Source organism: Siniperca chuatsi, linkage group LG23, assembly GCF_020085105.1.
Source record: "Siniperca chuatsi isolate FFG_IHB_CAS linkage group LG23, ASM2008510v1, whole genome shotgun sequence".
In the NCBI taxonomy this organism is placed as follows: domain Eukaryota; kingdom Metazoa; phylum Chordata; class Actinopteri; order Centrarchiformes; family Sinipercidae; genus Siniperca; species Siniperca chuatsi.
Window position 1 is genome coordinate 1,317,313 of NC_058064.1, and position 19,715 is coordinate 1,337,027.

General features: G+C 40.3%; 2 protein-coding genes across 4 annotated transcripts in view; both read left to right on the forward strand.

Annotated features, from left to right (window-relative positions):
- The first annotated feature begins 91 nt into the window (after window positions 1-91).
- fbxo7 (F-box protein 7) lies at window positions 92-10,153 on the forward strand. Of its 2 annotated transcripts, none has more exons than XM_044186041.1 (10): window positions 92-249; window positions 2,092-2,214; window positions 2,611-2,860; window positions 6,077-6,271; window positions 6,362-6,506; window positions 6,889-6,972; window positions 7,053-7,148; window positions 7,374-7,550; window positions 7,647-7,687; window positions 9,093-10,153. In XM_044186041.1, the coding sequence occupies exons 2-10, from the start codon at window positions 2,093-2,095 to the stop codon at window positions 9,384-9,386; spliced, it is 1,404 nt and encodes a 467-aa protein (XP_044041976.1). In that variant the 5' UTR covers window positions 92-249; window position 2,092; the 3' UTR covers window positions 9,387-10,153. The 2 variants fall into 2 exon arrangements, with proteins under 2 accessions (XP_044041976.1, XP_044041977.1); XM_044186042.1 differs by having other exon boundaries at window positions 6,080-6,271.
- A 649-nt stretch (window positions 10,154-10,802) lies between these two features.
- kiaa0930 (KIAA0930 ortholog) overlaps window positions 10,803-19,715 on the forward strand; it is a 30,336-nt gene continuing 21,423 nt past the window's right edge. The window contains exons 1-2 of one of the 2 annotated variants that reach the window (XM_044186043.1): window positions 10,803-11,851; window positions 12,504-12,885. In XM_044186043.1, coding sequence (XP_044041978.1) covers window positions 12,741-12,885 — 145 coding nt within the window. In that variant the 5' untranslated portion in view covers window positions 10,803-11,851; window positions 12,504-12,740. The remainder of the gene's footprint in view (window positions 11,852-12,503; window positions 12,886-19,715) is intronic. The other variant, XM_044186044.1, reaches the window with a different exon arrangement.

Consider the following 19,715-nt stretch of genomic DNA (forward strand, 5'->3'; position numbering starts at 1 on the left):
AATATAGTTTTAGGCCTTTTATGAGTTCAGAGTTGTTTTGAAATTAGCATAAATATGAGGTCAGTATTTTTCCACTTCTGTATTTTGAAACACGCTAACGCGGGTTTTATTTTGAAAATCTTTATTTTGAAAAGCGGAAGTTGCCTGTTTAGCTGCGCTAGCTTTGACTCGGCTAGTTTGTGTTTACAGCGCGATTTATCGGAGAAGTGTCTTAAAAACGACCTGGATATAATTACTTTAATTCATCATGTAAGTGTTTTTCTGTTTGGCTTTGAAGCTCTGACTGCTTTCATCACCGCAACGTTGCTTAAAGTCAACTAACCTTAAGCTAGTTAACGCTAAGTTAACTAGCAAGCTCCACTGTTACGCAGTTAGCTAACGTCCAGACTCTTGACTAGAAACGAAAACGAAACGTTTAATTTCTTCTCAAATAATAAGCATTTTATGTCAGACTTGTGCTGGATTTCTTGAATCTGTTTCTGTCTCGCTGTATTTATTTTGCTGTATTTATTTATCTAACGTGTTGATGGTTTTGTTGTCAGCCAAACTATCGGTTCCTAACGTTAGTTAACGGAAAATTAAAGTTTATTTTAATCTGAATTTCGGGCTGAATTAGAAAACTCAGTCTGGTTTCAGGCCAACACAAAGCTGCAGTTCTCCCAACACGGAAAGCAACGTTAATGACTCGTCAAAAAAATAAAAATGGAGATTTCTGGTGGGATTTTGTGCTTTAATCAGCTAAACGTTCATCCAGAAAAAGAGCAAATTAATGACTCGTGGAGTTTTTGTTTTAGGTCCTATCAGGAGGATAACTTAGTACATAGTAATGGACAATTATACGGTATATATGTAAGATTATTTTCATTCAAGTAGTTGTAGTTCATGAGAAAAATACACAGCTTTTCGAAGATGGTCTGGTGTAGAAATGGATATCTTTCCACCAAACTCCATTAACTTTCTGCCAAATTTTAGTGAAAAGTGTCATTTTGAGGTATTGTGCTAAAAAGAAAAACAGGATTCAGTTTTTTTTTTGTAAAAAAAAAACAAACAGATGTAGGTGTGATATCGGGTATGCTATAAGGCCAAAAGTATGTGGACACACTCCTATCTAGTAAGAGCAGTAGTTCATAAGAAAAGACACACATGCTTGCAGATGATGTGTTGTAGGAACAGGCATCTTTCCACCAAACTCTATTAACTTTTTAACAAAGTTTAGTGAAATCTGTTAAAACGGTTTTGAGCTATCCTGCAAAAAATGCAAACATGATTGTTTGTTGTTTGTAAAAACAGAAATATCAAGTACGCTATAAGGCCAAAAGTTTGTGGACACCCCTGTGCACATACTTTAGTGTACTTTTGGTCTGGGTCTATTTTTCATGGTCTGGTCAAGACCCCTTAGTTCCAATAAAGGGAAATCTTAGCAGCATACAGTTATATTTTGGACAGCATTATGCTTGCAGTTTGGGGAAGATTGATCATGTTTCAACATGACAGTGCTCTAAATGTAGTGTATCTAAATGCTGTAAATGTACACACAGTGATGGGCGATCGTGTAATACATGTGGCAGATTATTTTCATTCAAGTAAGAGTAATAGTTCATGAGAAAATACAAAGATGTTCAAAGATGCTCTGTTTTAGAAATCGGCATCTGTCCACCAAACTCCATTAAGTTTCCATCAAATTCTTATGAAATCTGTGCGTCAGGTTTTGCACTAGCCCTACTCCTGTTCGTTTGTAAAAAAAAACAAAAACAAACAAGAAAACAGATGAAGGTATAATATTAGGTATGATATGTGGCCAAAAGTATGTGGACTGCAACAAACACCAATACACAATAACTCATAAAGTCGTCTAGTACCATAACTCTACATAATATTATCACATTTAAATGAGCAGTAGAGCAACTTCGATCCCCCACCATAAATAAAAACAGGATGATAACTCTCTCGTCCATATCAGCAGTAGAACCAGTACTTTATTTAGTTTCTTGTGTAAGTAAAAAAAAAAAAAAAAAAAAAAAAAGGTTGTGGTTGATCTGTTTGGTTTATTCTTGTTAAGTCTGTTCGTGTTCGTTCACTTGCCGTCTACAGCATGAAGCTGCGGGTTCGGATCAACCGGCAGACCAGCAGGGTGGAGTTACCGGGAGAAGAACCCAGTCTGACAGCGCTCGTAGATCACATCAGGGGGACAGTTTTGCCTTCTCACGGACTCAGGTCAGACGCCAGCCCTGAGTCCGGGACCCACGTTCTGTTAGACTATTAATAAACTATTAACAGGAACAGTTTCTAATTAAATACTGATTATTCAAAGACAGAGATGTTTTACTTGCTTTAGAAAAAAAGAACAAAGCTCTCAAAGATCAATATTGTTATTTATGTTTTTATGATAATTATTATTCTGTATGTTTTTTACAGAATATACTGTATTTAAGGATTGTTTTATTTAAATTTTTATCTCTTTTGTTTCCGTGTCTCTTTTATTCCGTTGTCTTTCTTTCTGTGTCTGAATGTTGTGTTTTTTGTGTAGTATCTGTATAAGCTGATGTGTTTGTTATTTTCTTGTAAATATACATGTATTATTATAAATCGGCATGGTAATTTCTCTCTCAGTGCAGAAACAGAGTTCAGTTTGTCTCTGAACGGCTCGGAGCTTCTGTCGGACACCGGTCAGACTCTGGCGTCCTGCGGCATCGTCTCCGGAGATTTGATCTGCGTCGTCCTGCCTGAATCTGCAGCCGCCGCCTCCGCCGCCTCCACCGCCTCCACCGCCTCCACCAACCCCACGAGCAGCAGAACAGAGACCCAGAGGCAACAGCAGAACCAACAGACCCGACAGGCTGCTGCCATGACGTCCAACCAGGTGAGTGGAACCTGTCCATCTCAGATCTTTCACTTCAGTAAACGTAGTAACACCGCAGAGTGGAAATACTCTACAAGTCCTGCATTCAAAATTGTACTTAAGTAAAAGTACAAAAGTATGTATTTTTGAATGTATTCTGCTGGGTGGCTCGTGGATTTCCCAGGATCAATAAAGTTTTATTGTAATCTATAATAATACATCATAATTTATTTGTTGATTATCTTTTGTATTATTAGTCTTATGTGAGATGTGGTGCAGCAGAAGTATAAAGTGGCTGAAAATGGAAATACTCAAGTAAAGTACAAGTACCTCAAAATTATACGGAAGTAAGAGCACTTGAGTAACTTTCTGTTGAAGCTCAGCAGCTGCTCCTTAGAGAGAAGATCATGTCACCTTCAGCAGACGTGATTTAATTTAACAATTTCAGATAAATTAGATCAAACGTTGACAAGAAACAGAAAGTGAAATAAGGGTCCAGTTACAGTTACAACAGTCTGTGTGTGTGTATCTATATCTATATCATATCAGTAGATATGATATAGATATGTATCTATATCTATATATCTATCTATATCTATCTATATATCTATATATCTATATATATATATATATCTATATATCTATATATCTATATCTATATCTATATATCTATATATATATATATATATATATATATATATATATATATATATATATATATATATATATATATATATATATATAGATATATATATATATCTATATATATATATATATCTATATATATCTATATATATATATATATATCTATCTATCTATCTATCTATCTATCTATATATATATATATATATATCTATATATATATATATATATATATATATATATATATATATATATATCATAACAAACGTTAACCAATAAGAAGATGTCACTGTTTGTCCATCAGAGAGCACGGACAAGTTTACAGTATTTTTACACTGTAAAATGTCCTGCTCACTACATTTATTATTATTATTATTATTATTAATAATAATAATAATAATAATAATAATAATAATAATACACTTTATTTATACAGCACACAGTTCCAAGTGTTTTACATGGTTGAACCAGGATTCAAACATTTCAGGAGGCAACGAGGAAAATAAAAACTTGACAATAAAAATAATACAAAAATAAAATGGAATAAAATACCCAACAATAATATAATATATATATATATATATATATATATATATATATATATATATATATATATATATATATATAAAGATCAAAACAATAATGATAATAAAACAGATAAGACGTGTTAAACATTAACAAAAGGCTTTTTTGAAAAGATCAGTTTTGAGAAGTGAGTTAAAAGATGTCTCTCTTCAGCTGCTCCTATCAAATAAAGGGAAAAAGCCCCAAAATGTAATCTTTTATTATATTATGTAATTATTCGTTTAGTGTTTAAACAATTTCTTTAATGATAAATTGGGTTGATCTAAAAACAATAAATAGTTGGCTAGATTGGTTTTCATCATTTTTCTTTTATTAGTTTCTTCTCAGGGACGATGATCACTGTAAATGTGCCAGCGTTACAAAAGGCCCATTTTTAACTGCCAGGTGTTAAAGTAGCCATTAAAAAACAATAAAACATGCTCACGCAGACAGTTAGACAGTTAAAACATGACGTTATTTAATGGAAGGTTTGAAAACTGATTCAAAGTGTGGGCCCTCTGATGCTTTATATTTATTACAGAAAGGTGAAACCGATAGAAAAAGTAATGTTTTTGGAGTAATGTAGAGTACGGATCACTTTGAACCGGAGAAGTCGAGCTCTAGCATTGATTTGATATAAACTGATCCACACTCGTACGCAAAATACACAAAGTGATGGCAGATTATTTTCATGCAAGTAAAAGCAGTAGTTCATGAGAAAAATGCAAAAATGTTCAATGATGACTTGTTGTAGAAATAGGCATCTTTCCACCAAACTCCATTAACTTTTCATCAAATTTAAGTAAAATCTGTTCTTATGCTAAAAATTAAATAGGATTCAGTCCGGTTTGTCTTTAAAAATGGATATTATATGTGAAAAAGATCTAAGTCGTCTCAGTTTTCATCGTGGCGTCAGTGAACACATTAAGGAACAAAGTGAAAGTGGTTTGTCAGTGAAGCGTGCGTGTGAATAATTTGAAAGAAAATCCAGTATGAAGTCAAAGAGCTGCGCGTCGGACTCAATCTGTTCGGACTTGTCGTGTTGATGAACCCTGAACCCCGACAGTAAACTCAGCGCGTCTAACGCCGAGTCGTTTCTCTGAACGCATCATCATTAAAACGTGTCTATCTGAAACGTCACAGCACGCAGAGACAGATCTGAACAAGCCGCCAACCACAAGGGCAAACTTTCTGCAGGTCGTCGAACATCTGGTCAGATTGATCATCTTGTTGACTTTGATCAGAAAGTTCCTTCTAAACCTCGAGTGTCTGAAATTACAAACCACATATAAATTACACCAAAGCAAACATCTCAAAGTCAGTTGCAAAACTGTATAAAATTAAGGATTTTCTAAACCAAGCTTCGTTATAAACCACGATACATAATTTACTGTGTGGAAAATACATATATAACAAATCCAATTTTCAGACTTGAAAAGAGTCAGAAGAACCAACAAAGTTTAACTTTAAACAGCTCAAATCAAGTTAAAAATCAGCTGTTAAAGTGAGGAGTCTAAACTGTTCAGCAGAAGCTCGGAGGTCAGGAACTGCTTTATGTTATTATGAACTGAGGTGACCACGTAAAGACTTTTCACAAGAGCAAACACGGAAGCGGGAACTGTCCTCGTGTCCGTCACGTCTGCGGCGTTGTCCTCGTTGTTTGCAGTGAAGCTGATGCGTGTGTTTCCTCGCTGTCCTCACCAATCCCACGAGCTGAAATGCCTCTCACGGTCACACGTTTATTCTCCCAAAATGCGTTAATCAGAAAAACTTTATCGGCAAAGAGGCGTGGCTCACACGGGTACGTGAAGCACAAGTGCACGCAAGTGTTAAAAGAACGCACACACACACACACACACACACACACACACACACACACACAGATTGAAGTGTGACAGTGTTGGCGAGCTTGTTTCTCATGTTAAAGGTTAAATGTTTTTGAATATATTTGTAATGTTTCCACTCACATCTCCTCCAAACCGATGGTACGTGTTGCTCAGCGCGGTTGTGTTTACACGTGTCTGTGACCAGCAGCCCGGCAGCGGCCCTGCAGAGTCCGGACCTCCGGCCTCCGGCTGGGAGCCCATGCTGTGCAGCGAGGCGGAGGAGCGGCAGGCTCCCCTCTCCCTGGAGCTCCTCTACCACTCGGCCCAAACCGCGAGTCCCAGCGACGCCGTCGTGGTGGCCGGACACCTGCTGATGCTCGAAACCGGGTTTGTTCCTCAGGTGAGGCTGCGGGCTTCTCACTGCAGAACCTTATGGACTGAAGTCTTGCGGCCGATGGATGAAATACGCTGTGTGTGTGTGTGTGTTCAGGGCTGTGAGATGAAGGCGGGTGAGATGCCCGCAGGGTGGAGGTCGGCAGGCGGAGTCTACAAACTGCAGTACACTCATCCTCTGTGTGAGAACAGCCTCGCCATGGTGGTAGCTGTGTGCATGGCCCCCGTGCTCGTCATTAACGGTGAGTTTATTACCGTTATTTCACGATCCGGGTTAACGGATACATCCACATTTCAACCGAGAGGTCGGAGGAGACGCTCGCCCCTCACATCGACTGATGTGACGCTACGTGATGATGAGTGTTGGGCAGCTTATCTGTTAAGATTTACACCCTGTGGAGAACAGTTTGGAAAAGCTCTGTGTCTGGATTTGTAGTTTTACGGGGCAGCTTTGGAGTCGGGGGGGAAACAACTAATCGATCCCTTGAACCTTGTCGTCATTTTATTTTACTTCAGACTTTCACAAAGATTTTTATTTCTTGTAACATTAAAGATATCATAACAATGGAAAACGTATCTTGAAACACCTCTGCCGTGTCTCTGACCTGTTTCCTCTTCCCGCAGCGACTCTGAAGGTGAACCAAACAGTCGACGCGGTCCGCAAACTGTGTCTGAATCCATCCGGCTACGTGACCGACGAGTGGCCAGGTAGAGAGCTCCGATCGGCCGATGTGACACCAACCCGGCGTCGGAGCTTCTGTGAATAACTCTCTGTCTCTGTTGTTCAGGAGAAAGTGCGGCTGCGGCTTTCAAAGACCTGAACAAACTGTCCCGAACCTTCAAAGACCAGCTGGCGTACCCGCTGATCGCCGCCGCCAGAGAAGGTACGGACCCGTCTCGCTGCTCTGAGAGCACGACATGTAGAGTCTTTCAGTCAAAGTGACGCATTTTGAATTAGTTAGACAGACAGATACTTTATTTATCCCCGTAACTAAAGCTGCCAGACGTTACCTCGAACTTCAGGACAGCACTGAGTTAGAATATGAGCTTTAGTGAGCTGGGGGGGCGCTGAGGTCGCCGCTGAGTCTCCGATGTCTCTGTGTTCCCAGCGATGGCTCTGCCGGCGGCGTTCGGCCTGGCGGCTCTTCCTCCGGAGCTCCTCCTCAGAGTCCTCAGACTGCTGGACGTCGGCTCCGTGGTGAGACTGTCTTCGGTCTGCAGGCACTTTAACACCGCCACGGCCGACTCCGCGCTGTGGAGACACCTGTACCGCAGAGACTTCACAGGTGATGTTTGCGCCGCCGTCGAGGCGTTTAAGTACAGAAAGAAAAACGTGTGTCTTTGTGGGTGAGATCGTTAACGTCGTCCGTGTTGTGGTTCAGATTCAGATCCCGGCAGACCCAGAGACACAGACTGGAAAGAGGTGAGCGGCTCACCAAACAGTAAACACAACTTAGATTAACTGTAAGACACCCAATCAATAAATCAACGTAAATATTTTTATATAAAACATCTAAAAATAGTGAAAAATGCTCATCAGGAGGCCGCACAGCTCGGGCGATGTCTGTAAACCAGTTCATTCATTATTAAACTGAACCCCTTGTTGTTGTTTACCCTTCACATTTAATTACGTTACCCATTTATAATGATGTAATAAAGCTATTTTAACGGATTATCTGTGCAGTTTAAGGTTTTTAAGAGCTAAAAAGCAACAGTGAAACGTCAGTAATGGCTGTTCAGTACATCTTAACCCTGAAACGCACATTGTTATTATGAAAATATACATTTTAGCCGCTTTAAAAACCCCTTAATCCACGCAGAGGTATATGAGAAGCTGAAACACCCCTTAACACTGACTGAGTGACGCTATTTACTAACTAAAAACCCCATAATCTGCACATAATCCCTCACACCTCCGCCCTGATAGAAATCCATTCATGTATCCGTTAACTAACCCCAAACTTAGATTATGTTGTTTTTAATGGATCGTCGGCCTGGTTTAAGGGGTAACGGACCCAAAATAACATGAAGCCCCCCCTTAATTTCTACCTTTAAAGGGTTTTAATGTTTCAGTGAAGGAATTCATGCTTAAAAAAACCTCTTTGTGTATTTTAATATATGAACGTGTCCCTTAAAGAGCACCTGGATTTATGATATGGGGGCACCCATAATGTTAGTCTTCACAGAAACCCCATTAAAACAAACAAACACTTAATATATTGCAGAACATGAATGTGTTGGATATTTTATCCCAAGTTTGCCTGAAAAACAGTCCCAAACTATTTAAAGATATTCAGTTTCCAGCGTTTAAACAATGAATCAGTTCTGATCGCTTCATTTTCTGCCCATTAACTGATCAGCTGATCGTTTCAGTTCAGCTTCTCCTTTTTAATAAATGATCTGTAATCTAGTCACCACCAGGAGGCAGACACGTGCAGATCTCAGCAGTTAAATCAGAACCAGAAACACTTTATTGATCCTGAAGGGAAACTCTTTGTTACAGCAGCTCGCCTTTACGTCAGTGCACACAGGAGGAAGTACTAGCAAACAATATAATATAATACACTATAAAACTATAAAAACAGGTCAGAAAATACATTAAGTACCAGGTGGGTTTACTGGTATAATAATATAAGTAATAAGTAGTATTGCAACAGCAGTAATGGAGGTGTGAATAATAAATAGGAAAAAGCTAAATATTGCACGAGTATTACACGGATATTGCACAATTATTCAAGCAAATGTTTAAGCCACATTTATTTCTCAGCCGTTTTGTCGTTGTGGAAACAGATTAAATGTTGATTCTGACTTTTTATTTCTCTCGTCAGCTTTACAAACGCTTCTTTAAGATCCGTTTGGAGCTGCGACGCGAGGCTCGCCACCACTCCCTCCCTCCTTACCACCGAAACCCCCGGGACATCTTCAACCCCGTCCCCGTGCCCCTCCACCCCCCGCTGCCCGGCATCATCGGGGGCGAGTACGACCAGAGGCTGACCCTCCCCCGCCCTCGCTTCGACCCCGTCGGCCTGCTGCAGGACCTCGACGGGAGACCTCCGAGCAACTTCCGCAGAGTCCGACCGACGAGAGGGCGAGCCGCTGACGTCCGCCGCGGTTTCATCTGACTGTTTGTTCTTCTTCTTTTCCTTCTTCTTCTTCTTCTGCAGTAATAAAACGCACGGATCCGAACGACACGAGTGCCGATTTGTGGAGCGATGTTCCCGGGAGCCGTTGTGTGGGATTGTTTGCAGAGTGTTTCGCCTCGAAGCCGCAGCTTCGCCGTGAATCGCTCTGTGGGGATTTTTATTAAAAGCTGATGAAAATGCACGAAAGCACAGAATCATCTGGAAGGAAAAGGGCTTTGAGCGGCTGTTCCCCACCTTTACGCCCCGTTTGTGTGAGAGGGGTCAAAATCTAGTTGTGAAATCTAATCTGGTTTAACTTCCGGCTTGATGTTGTTGAATTAATTTGTGTTTTAATAAACTAACTACACGCAGCGCAGCAAACAAAATACACGTTTTCCCCTTTTTACCTGTATATCTCTGGATGTAACGCACCTGAGTAACCGGGCCGTGATGTCAGGAAACAGATTATACTGTTATAATAAACAGTCTCACTGTATGGAAGCCCGTTTAGGCCAAGAAACAGATAAACACACAAACTGTTTGGAAAGACGACAATAAAAGAACTGGAGGTACGTCAAAATTATGAGATAGTAATCAGGTATTTATTCTTTTTATCTGTTGTTTTTTTTTAACTTATAATTTTTATTATTACTTTGACTCAGAAAAAGACAAACTTTTGTCTTCCTATAATTGTATTGGAAGGACAGAGAACCACTGGAATAATCTGCAAAAGGAAATTAAACAAATTTAATGTAAATTAAATTAAATCCTTTGTCTCTTGCTGTTCTGTTTGTTAGTGTTTAAACTGTTTTGTTTAAACCTGTTTTTGTTTTGATACTCCGAACTGTTTCTGCTGCCATCTTTGCCAAAGAGCACTTTAATGGGACTTAACTGGTTAAATAAAAGTTAGAATTACATTAAGTTTGATTTTTAAAGTCCTAATTTTGCTTATTTTCTCGATTTTGACTTGGTATTTCATAACTCTGACTTTCAAAGTCAGAATTAAAGTTTTTAAGGGTTACAAACCAAAATAGCAATACAGGTACTTCTTTCAATTAAGGTGCACATTCAGGGGTTTGCTTACAAATTTGGTTATAACTTTAATTTTGAGTTAATAAATCAAAATTATGAGGTACTAAATCACACTTTTTCACTTCCGATGTCATAATTTTGACTTAAATAGTCAAAATGTTGACAAAATTATTTGATAATTTGAATTTAGTGCTTTATAATTTTTATCAAATGACAATTTTGGCTATTTCACACATTTAACTTAAAAGGTTAAATGTGTTTTAATAATTTAGATTTATTATCTCAACATAATAATTAATAAATTTGCACCTTAACTGAAAAGGCTGCAAAATAAGAGGCATGCATTCGGTTATTATGTATATTTTAATGGGTTTTCAGCCCCTTAAAAACCTTTTAATCCTTTCATAAAATCCATAAAAAGCACTTTTAATGTGTAACATTATAAAACATTCGTGTTGTTACTGAGACAGAAGCGTAAAACACTAAATGTTTGTTCCCACTGTGACGACGGCCAGGCGCGCGTGAGGCAATGACGTCATCCTTTGTGTTAAAACAAAAGGGTGCACTCGTTTAACTGCGGTGATGTCCCATATGGGCGGGCGGGGTTTGATGCGGTGCAACACCGGTGTTACGCAGAATTCTGTTACCCGTCACATCCCGTGACCTGATGATGAATCTCAGCTGTGTTATCGCAACATATGTTTGTTTTTAAAAAAAATCACAATTACACTTGTTCTTTTCTAGTGTTTAGATAAGGTGGTGATCCCGGAAGTCATCAAACTATCACGTCTGGTTCAGTGTTTGATTCTGTTGCGTCGCAGAATCTGACGGGTCACAGAATTCGCTGTAACTCCTGTTCCAACCGACGAAGGGTGAAAACGGTCCGTCACGACAGCACAACAACGGCAAATACAGCACATTTCACGGTAACACCGCCACAACGAAGCACCGGGACTCTTCTGTGACATTCCGTGATTTATTCCAGTGCTTAAAAGTATTTTTGGTTAAACAGCCAAAGAGTTCGGAAGTAACGTTAAGTTAACTGACGTTAGCTTTAACCGTAGCTGTGTAGCCGGATGCTAATTTAAACCTCGACTGGGAAACTGTGAAGACTACGCAATGTGTGAGCCAAGATTTTGATCAGTTTACCGGGAACTAATCATCTATTGTCCATATTCCGGTAATTTAAGATATTTTCCTCTTTCCCGCCGCCGGCCGGGCGGGGACTATCTTGCTTGCTCCTACCGCCTAGCAGCGATGCTAACAGGGGTGCGTCTGATTCACGACCCGCTAAGCACCGGAGGACAACACATTCAGACCCAGTTCAGGAGAAGTGTTACAGTGTATTCTGTGACCCGTCAGATTTACCCCAAATACTCGTCTCTGTGAGGATTTACCGTAAAGTAACACCGGGGAAGCTTTAAATACTCACGGTATGTTAAAATTATGAGATACTAAGTCAAATTTGTGATCTGCAAAGAGAGACAGTAGCTTAAATGTTATGTAGCCTAAGTCAAAATTGTGAGATACTAAGTGAAAAGTTTGAGATAGTAAATCCAAATTAACGAGACAGTAAGTAAAACGTTTATAAAGAGTCACTAAGTCACCATCTTGGCTTACTTTGTCAACATTTATCACAAGAATTGTTATTTATATCATGACTTATGAGATAATGAGTCTCATTGACTTATTATCTCATAATTCATGATGAAAATAGAAAAAAAAACTGTTCATAAGTCAAAATTAATTATTATAAGTCATTTGCGGGAATGGGCCTCCACACTCATTTGATAAACTCTTTAAAATTATGTAAAAACAAGATTATATATATAATTAAATATGTATTTTTGAAAACACATATTTTACTCCTTTACTGTTCTTGTCATTTGTATTTTAATATATTTCCTTTTATTCGGTTTGACTGTAATAAAATGGAAAGTTTTTTTTGAGGGGGAAATAAATTCCCAGGGCACAGAATGATCCGGGTGACAGAATTGGCCGTGACACCTGTGCGTGCTCCGGGTCAGCCCGCGTGTGAACAGCGTTTAGGTGCTCTGTCCCTTTAAAAGCCTCGTGTTGTTACAGGAAGTGCTCTGGGTGTTTCCAGCTGATCTGCACAACAGAAGGAGCGGAGTCTCCCTCGGCAGCCCGACCGACCGACCCGCTCCTTTCTCCGGCTCCACGTCAGAGCGGACCGGTACCGGCCACCGGCAGCTCTGCAGCCAGGATCTCATCCGGGATTAATCTGAGGCGTCTGTTAGCTACCGTGAACCGGTGCCGTCGGTAGCTGTTAGCCCGGACTGTCATGATCCCAGCTCGGAGATGGCGTCCTTCCCCGGTTTGTGTAAGGCTGTCGGGCCAGCGGAGGAGGAGAACGGAGAGCTGGACGGCTCTCTGCAGCAGATGCTGAAGGCCATCGCCGACGAGAGGAACCGACTCAACATCCGACAGGAGATCAGCGGACTCGGTGAGCCGATCCGTTACTGATCTGCTGTGGCCCCCCGAGAGTGTGGAGGGGTCCCTGCAGGTCTCTACACACTGTTATATTCATCTCAGTTCAGCTGATATCATCGAGTTTATAGTTTTTAATACATATTTACACACAACAGCCTGTTTTAATTCAACATGTCGGTTTCACTCCCGGGCCTCTGATGAGGAAGATCTGATTATTATAATAATAATAATAATAATAAAACTTTATTTATAGAGCACTTATCAAAACAAAGTGCTTCACAACAAGATAAATAAAACACCACAGTGAATGATGAAATATAAAGAAATAAAATACATAAAAGCAATAAAATAAGCAGCCAGTTCAGGTAAAATCAGGATCTGCTTTCAGATAAAAATGGGTTTTGAAAAGAGACTTAAACCAGATCCTCGGGGCCCTGATGGCCAAAGCTCTGTCCCCCTTAGTTTCCATCCTGGACTCAGGAACAGACAAGGAGACCCCTGCCCGAAGATCTCAGACTACATGAAGGTTCATAAGGGATTACAAGGTCTAAAATATAGTCTGAAATATAGTCTGGGGCCATGAAGAGCCTTAAAAGTAATCAACAAGATCTTAAAGTCAGTCCTGAAACCAACAGGGAGCCGATGTAAAGAGGCTGAACCAGGTGTGATGTGGTCGCACCTCTCGGTCCTGGTTTACAGCCGAGTTCTGTATCTTCAGGATTACCTGCCAAAAACTCCCAAGTTCACTTTGTGGTCATTTAACTGAACTATTGTTTGGAAATGTGCGCTAATAAAGATCAATATCAGCTGATGATGAAGGCCTCATGGTTGGTCCTTTATTACCAGCGGTGCAGGAAGTACTCAGATCCGTTACTGCAGTAAAAGTACTGACACACACTGTGAAAATACTCCGTTACAAGTAAAAGTGCTTAAAGTGTTAAAGCAGTGAAACGTCCCTGTGGCTGTTATAAAAACATTACAGTTATTACAGTCATTCAGAGGAAAATCTGCACATCTGAGGAGCTGGAAGTGTTTTTAAATGTTTTTATTTGTAAAGAGACTGAAGCTGTCAGATAAATGTAGTGAAGTAAAAAGTCCAATATTCCTCTTTGAACTGTAGAGTAGTTACATGGTGTATTGCATTCAAAATGAAGTGAGATGTAAAATGTATTTTAAGTTTGCGTTTGATCCGTAGTGGTAGGCAGGATGCCGTCCTGGATCCACTGCTGTTTGGTTTGTAAAGTCTTCGAAGCAACTAATTGTAGCCGTTGCGTGAAAACAATGGAGCGAGAAGTATTTCCCTCTGAGAAGTGGAGTAGAAGTGTGAAGCCTCCCAGAATAAATACTCGGGTGCAGTACTAATACTGAAAGGAAGCAGTTGAGTGAGCTTTAGAAGTTCGTAGCTGCATTATTTCACTTTGGGCAGAGCCAGGCTAGCTGTTTCCCCCTGTTTCCAGTCTTTGTGCTAAGCTAAGCTAACAACTTCCTGACTCCAGCTCTGTGCCGAACACGCAGACGTGAAACGGTAAATTCTGTCAGTTGGATTCTGCTTCCTACAGTTTGGATCGTTCATCTATAAAAAGACGTGATGAACTTAATTTCAGAAAAACTGAAAATGCGGGTGAACTTTCTCTCTCCACTGATTGATCCGGCTGCTGAGTTGTTTGCATTTATAGTTGGAGTTCTGCAGTTTAGTCTCCTGCAGCGACACTCGCTCTTCACTCTGATGGGTTTTACTTTACATTTACATTTAGTTGATTCATTACAAAAAAAAGATCAGTAATGAAATGAACGTACCTGCTGTTCCCACGGTCCTAACGAACTCTCAGTCACTTCATATAACAGTATTTCTGTGGAGGGTGACTGGCCAGTTGGAATCAACAAACTGTTATTAACATTTTATTAAAACAATGAGCTGATACGTGAATCGCTTGTATGCCGAATTTAGCAGAAAACCCCGTTGACCTGTAAAACCCCAGCGGTCCCTCTCTGTTAGGTCTGTGATTAAATGTATGAACATTATTGGCTTAAATTGATCCATTTTTGAATGTAGTCCGTTTTGAGAGGAGAGGGACTTCTCTGCAGTAACCTTTCTTCTGCCGTTTTGTTTGGACTAAATGATGGATACACACATACATCTCTCCACAAAGTGCCTTTAGTAGCTCTTCTGGAGCTTTTGATAATATCACATGGTCTTCATCAGCAGCTGGAGATTGCCTAGTTGTCATGGAGTTTGTAGATTTAAAAATCTTCGCTTTAAGGACTTTAGGTTCAGCGTTGGAAACAGCAGTTTCACCGCGAGGTCTATTTAGCAGGTGTTCTGGAGCTTTTGATCATGATTTTGATTCTAATCGGAGAGATTGATCAACAAGGGAAATCATTCCCGTGCCATTTTCCGGGTATCATCTGAGGATATTCATGATGTCATTCGTGTATTTAATCCTTATGTTTAGGTTACCGACTTCCTGTTACCTCACAGGTGCTTGTCTGTGTCTGGCAGCTGGTTCCTCTGCTCTGACGGGAGCTGGTGTTTCTTTATTCAGAGTCCGTAGTCTCTGTCCTTGGATGGTCCTCTACAGGCTGCTCAGTCTGACTCTGACCGTCAGCATCAACTGTGACGCAGGTCTTTACTCAACCGGAGTCGACGCTGATTCAGTTACAGTTCCGGTTTATTACAACTTGAGTCTTATTTTGGTAGTTTCGTTCGTCGTTCCCATCAGCTCTGATGACGTTGTACTCATCCGTCTTTCTTCGTCTTAGCGACGTCACTGCGTGCCCAGATCTCAGCATCAGTCCCAGCAGAACGCCAGCGTCCCGCCCTCGAGCTTGTACACGAACCGATTGGTCAATCAGCATATCGATAGCCGTGGTCCTTATGAACAGCGTGAACCATCACACTTGGTTGTAACTCCTCCTTGTGTGTTATATAAATCCAGTCAGCATCACCTGTTTTTTATTGGTTATGTTCTCTAACTATTCACATTCCAGGTGTTGACCTTTGACCCCATGAAGTCAGAAAGGTCAGTGACCTGATTTTGATTTGAGTGAAAGTTACTTTGAGGAAATCTTTGTTTTATTTGATTAATTCTTGCCTGTGTTATTTATTGATTACGAGGCTGGTGTTGAGCTCATAGTTTCCACAAACCTCACAGACGTCACTGATCAGCTGCGTCACTGTTTCTGATCAACTTCACAATTCTGATCAAATGCGTTTTGTGATCATAAATCTTTACTGCAACTATTCGCATCAAATAAATCTTCGTTTTCAAACGGTCCTGGTTACTCTGAAGAAGAAAATGTGCAAAAATATAAACACATTCGTATTTAAAGCTAAAAAGAGACTTTGATAAATGGAAGTAGCACAAAAACACAGTTTCTGGCCTGGGACTGAAAGGGTGAAAGATACAGGAAACTATGACTAAGAATTGTGTTTCTTCTTTATCCACATGTTGGTATATTTATGATGTGCTGAGCAAAACATTTGAAGTTGCAGAAAACTTTTAAAAACAATTTACAACAGAAAGTCCAGATTCAGGAGGAACCTCGAGCCTCACAACAACAAACCGGCCACACCGTGTAGAGAAACAGGAAGTTAGACGAGCCCTTAATGACAAAAACAAATCTGCTGCAGAGCAGGTTTATCACGTTCAACCAGCTTCAGCTGTCATGTCGTCACTCTGCTGTTTTCACTCACTAATTATTACCACTTGGTTCTACTTTGCTGTTAAGCTGCTGTCAATGAATCCCAACTCTTCCTGCGCAGCTCTTTCACATTAAAAGCCTTCCTGCGCGGCTGTTTCACATTAAAAGCCTTCCTGCAGCTCAGAGGCCACAGTTCCATCCGCCTCTGGTAGGCGTTTTAAAGTGAAACATCTGCAGGAAGTGTTCATTCTTCCCTCGTGAGATTTGTTTGTATAAAAAAAAACAAATAATTTTCATTATTTGGGCGACGGAAATTGCCAGTGATAAAGTTACTGTTCATTCCATAAACATATAAAAGTTGAAGTAGAAATGCACCATATGTTTATTAGTTTGAGATATCAGAAGGAGGGTGTTGCAGTTTTTTTATAATATTAATAACTCTGAGGAGTTCTTGCTTTTCTAATAAAATCAAGTTTTAAGTCCCAGTAATTTTCATACAGTCCTTTTTTAATGATTGAAAACAGTATTGGTAGATACTTTATTGGTATTTGTTAAAGTGTTTTCAGCAGAATGGTGAGTGTGACACGACTCTGTTGTTGTACTTTTGTTGTACATTATACTGAATTAACCATGTAAACTATGAAAGTACACATTTTCTACTCAGCCTTTATTAGCGTCCGGCTCTTATAATTTGAATACCGGCTTTTATTTAAGAATGTACGGCATAAAATATCGAATATGTCCTGTAACGTACGGAGCTCGGGTGGATCTTCGACGGCCTTTAGGAACCAGTCCAAACAGGAGCAGAAACGGTCAGACGAGCGAGAGATGAACATCAATGATTCAGGTTTAATTACCTCCTAACGCACCAGCGTATCCCTCCACAGTGAAATACGGCTCTGCTGCCTGCTATAAATACACAGACGTCAGTGCTCGGCTGTAACGCTGTTCAGTAACGGAGAAAATAGACGCGGATCGGTCGATAGAAGCAGGCCGTTCGCTCGTCTGCTCTTCATAAACTGCACAGCAGGAATAGCTGAGTGTGATCTGACTGTGACTCACGCTCTGACTGCATTAAATATTCAGCAGATTCAGTCACATCTGAGTCAAAGTGAAACAACCGTTCTGTCTGTGTGACAGTTTCTATATTAGTATAATCTATATGCACATATGTGTTTGTGTGTGTGGTGACTGCAGGACGTCACAGACAGAAGGCGAGCGCAGTGCGAGGTCTCCCATCTGTTTACATTGTACAGTCTGTTTGTACAATGAATGTGTTCCGACCGTTACGGCGATGAAGCGGTCTGTAAATACTGTAAACGTACATTCAGGCGTCTGAAACTAGTAAATGAACCTGAGAAGGATCCATCCACAGGAGATTAAAACAAAACGTTTAATTCAGTTGATATATAAAAAGTTAGAATAAATGAAATTGAAAATATGTAGATAAATACAGTGAAATAATAATAAAACGGAGCTAAATGGACACGTCAGCAAACCCAGACGCCTCTGATGTTGCTGCTCTGCCTCTGATTTGATTCAAAGGATCGGTTCCCCCAAATTACAAGCAGACATTTTCTCACTCGCCACCAGCGGTGACGTCCCAAAACTTTCTACATTTAAATGACCCTTGTTACCGGCCAAAAGACTGAACTGTCCACTTAGTAACTTTAACCAGAGTTTACTGGCCGTTTCCAGAGCTCAGACACTTACTGCCTCACTGTAAGATCCAGTTTAACTGACTCTCTGTCTGCCTGTTTGATATTTAATGCTCCTGTTGTGAAGCACGTCGCAGGTTTTATTTGGAAAAGTTCAGAATAAATAAATCTTTACTGACTGACCAGTTAGTTTAGGTTTTGGTAGATTCTTCTGGTAAGATATCCAACTTCACACAGCATTGAAAAATTGCTTAAATTCAGCATTAACAAACAGTAGTCTGGTGAACAACAGTCGGGCTTCAAATGGTCAACGGCGTGCCAGCACTGAGCTGCAGCGAGAAGCGGAAAGCTCGAGTCTGACTGCAGGATTAGTCGACGCTGTCGTGTCTGATCCGCGTGACGTCTTCGAGCTAAATCCTTTCATCCATCCTGCTGCGTGTCATCAGTTACACCGCTTCAGATCCTAAGAAGTGACGACGGGCCGCATCACGTGACGCATTCATCCATCCTGAACACGTGACAGAGCAGCCACGTGGTTTACAGTCTCCCTACAGCAGAACCTCCTCTTTTCATCAAGACAAGTCACTTTATTTAAAAAAGCGCATTTGAAAACAACACAAGGTTATAAAAAAAACAGTATAGTACACACACTGAGACATAACAGGTACGTAAAACTGGAGGTGGGACATTGCTAATATTAAGAGGGAGTCTACTTATTTTAATTATAGTAATTTGAGGAGGTTCTATGCGTCTTTAGGTCAATAGTTCGCAACCTTTTTTGCCTTATGGCCTCTTTAAAATAGAGAAATATGTGTTTGCACCTCTTGTCACAAGTCGTGCATGTCTGAGAGTTAAAGTTCATAACGTCTGTAGCCGTTCAAACTAGAACAATACAGCTAAAATGAAATGTTGTTTCTTCAGACTAATTTGTAGATGGTTCTAGTGGTCCTTTAGGAGGTTCTAGTGGTCCTTTTAGGTAGTTGTTGTCACTGAGGAGGTTCAAGAGGTCCTTCCTTTAGGAAGTCGTAGAGGTCCTTTAGGAGGTTTTAGTGGTCCTTTTAGGAAGTCGTAGAGGTCCTTTAGGAGGTTTTAGTGGTCCTTTTTAGGTAGTTGTTGTGGTCACTGAGGAGGTTCAAGAGGTCCTTCCTTTAGGAAGTCGTAGAGGTCCTTTAGGAAGTCGTAGAGGTCCTTTAGGAAGTCGTAGAGGTCCTTTAGGAGGTTCTAGCGATCATTGAGATCGTTCTAGGAGTTCTTTAGGTGTTTCTAACAGTTCTGTAAGTGACTCTAATAGTCTAATAGTGTGAGAGGTTCTAGTGGTCTTTAAGGTGGTTTTTGTTGTCACTGAGGAGGTTTGAGGGGTCCTTAAGGTGGTTCTAGTGGTCCTTAATATTTTAAGGGCTCCTCAGGTGGTTCAGCTCCAACGCTCTCCACGATCATCAAAACGCCACATGAGGAAAATAAAATTTCAGTGAATTTGTTTCAGTCTCATAATAGTGACAGACACGGAAACACGGGACGTTTCTGTTCGTCCATCCTTTCGTTC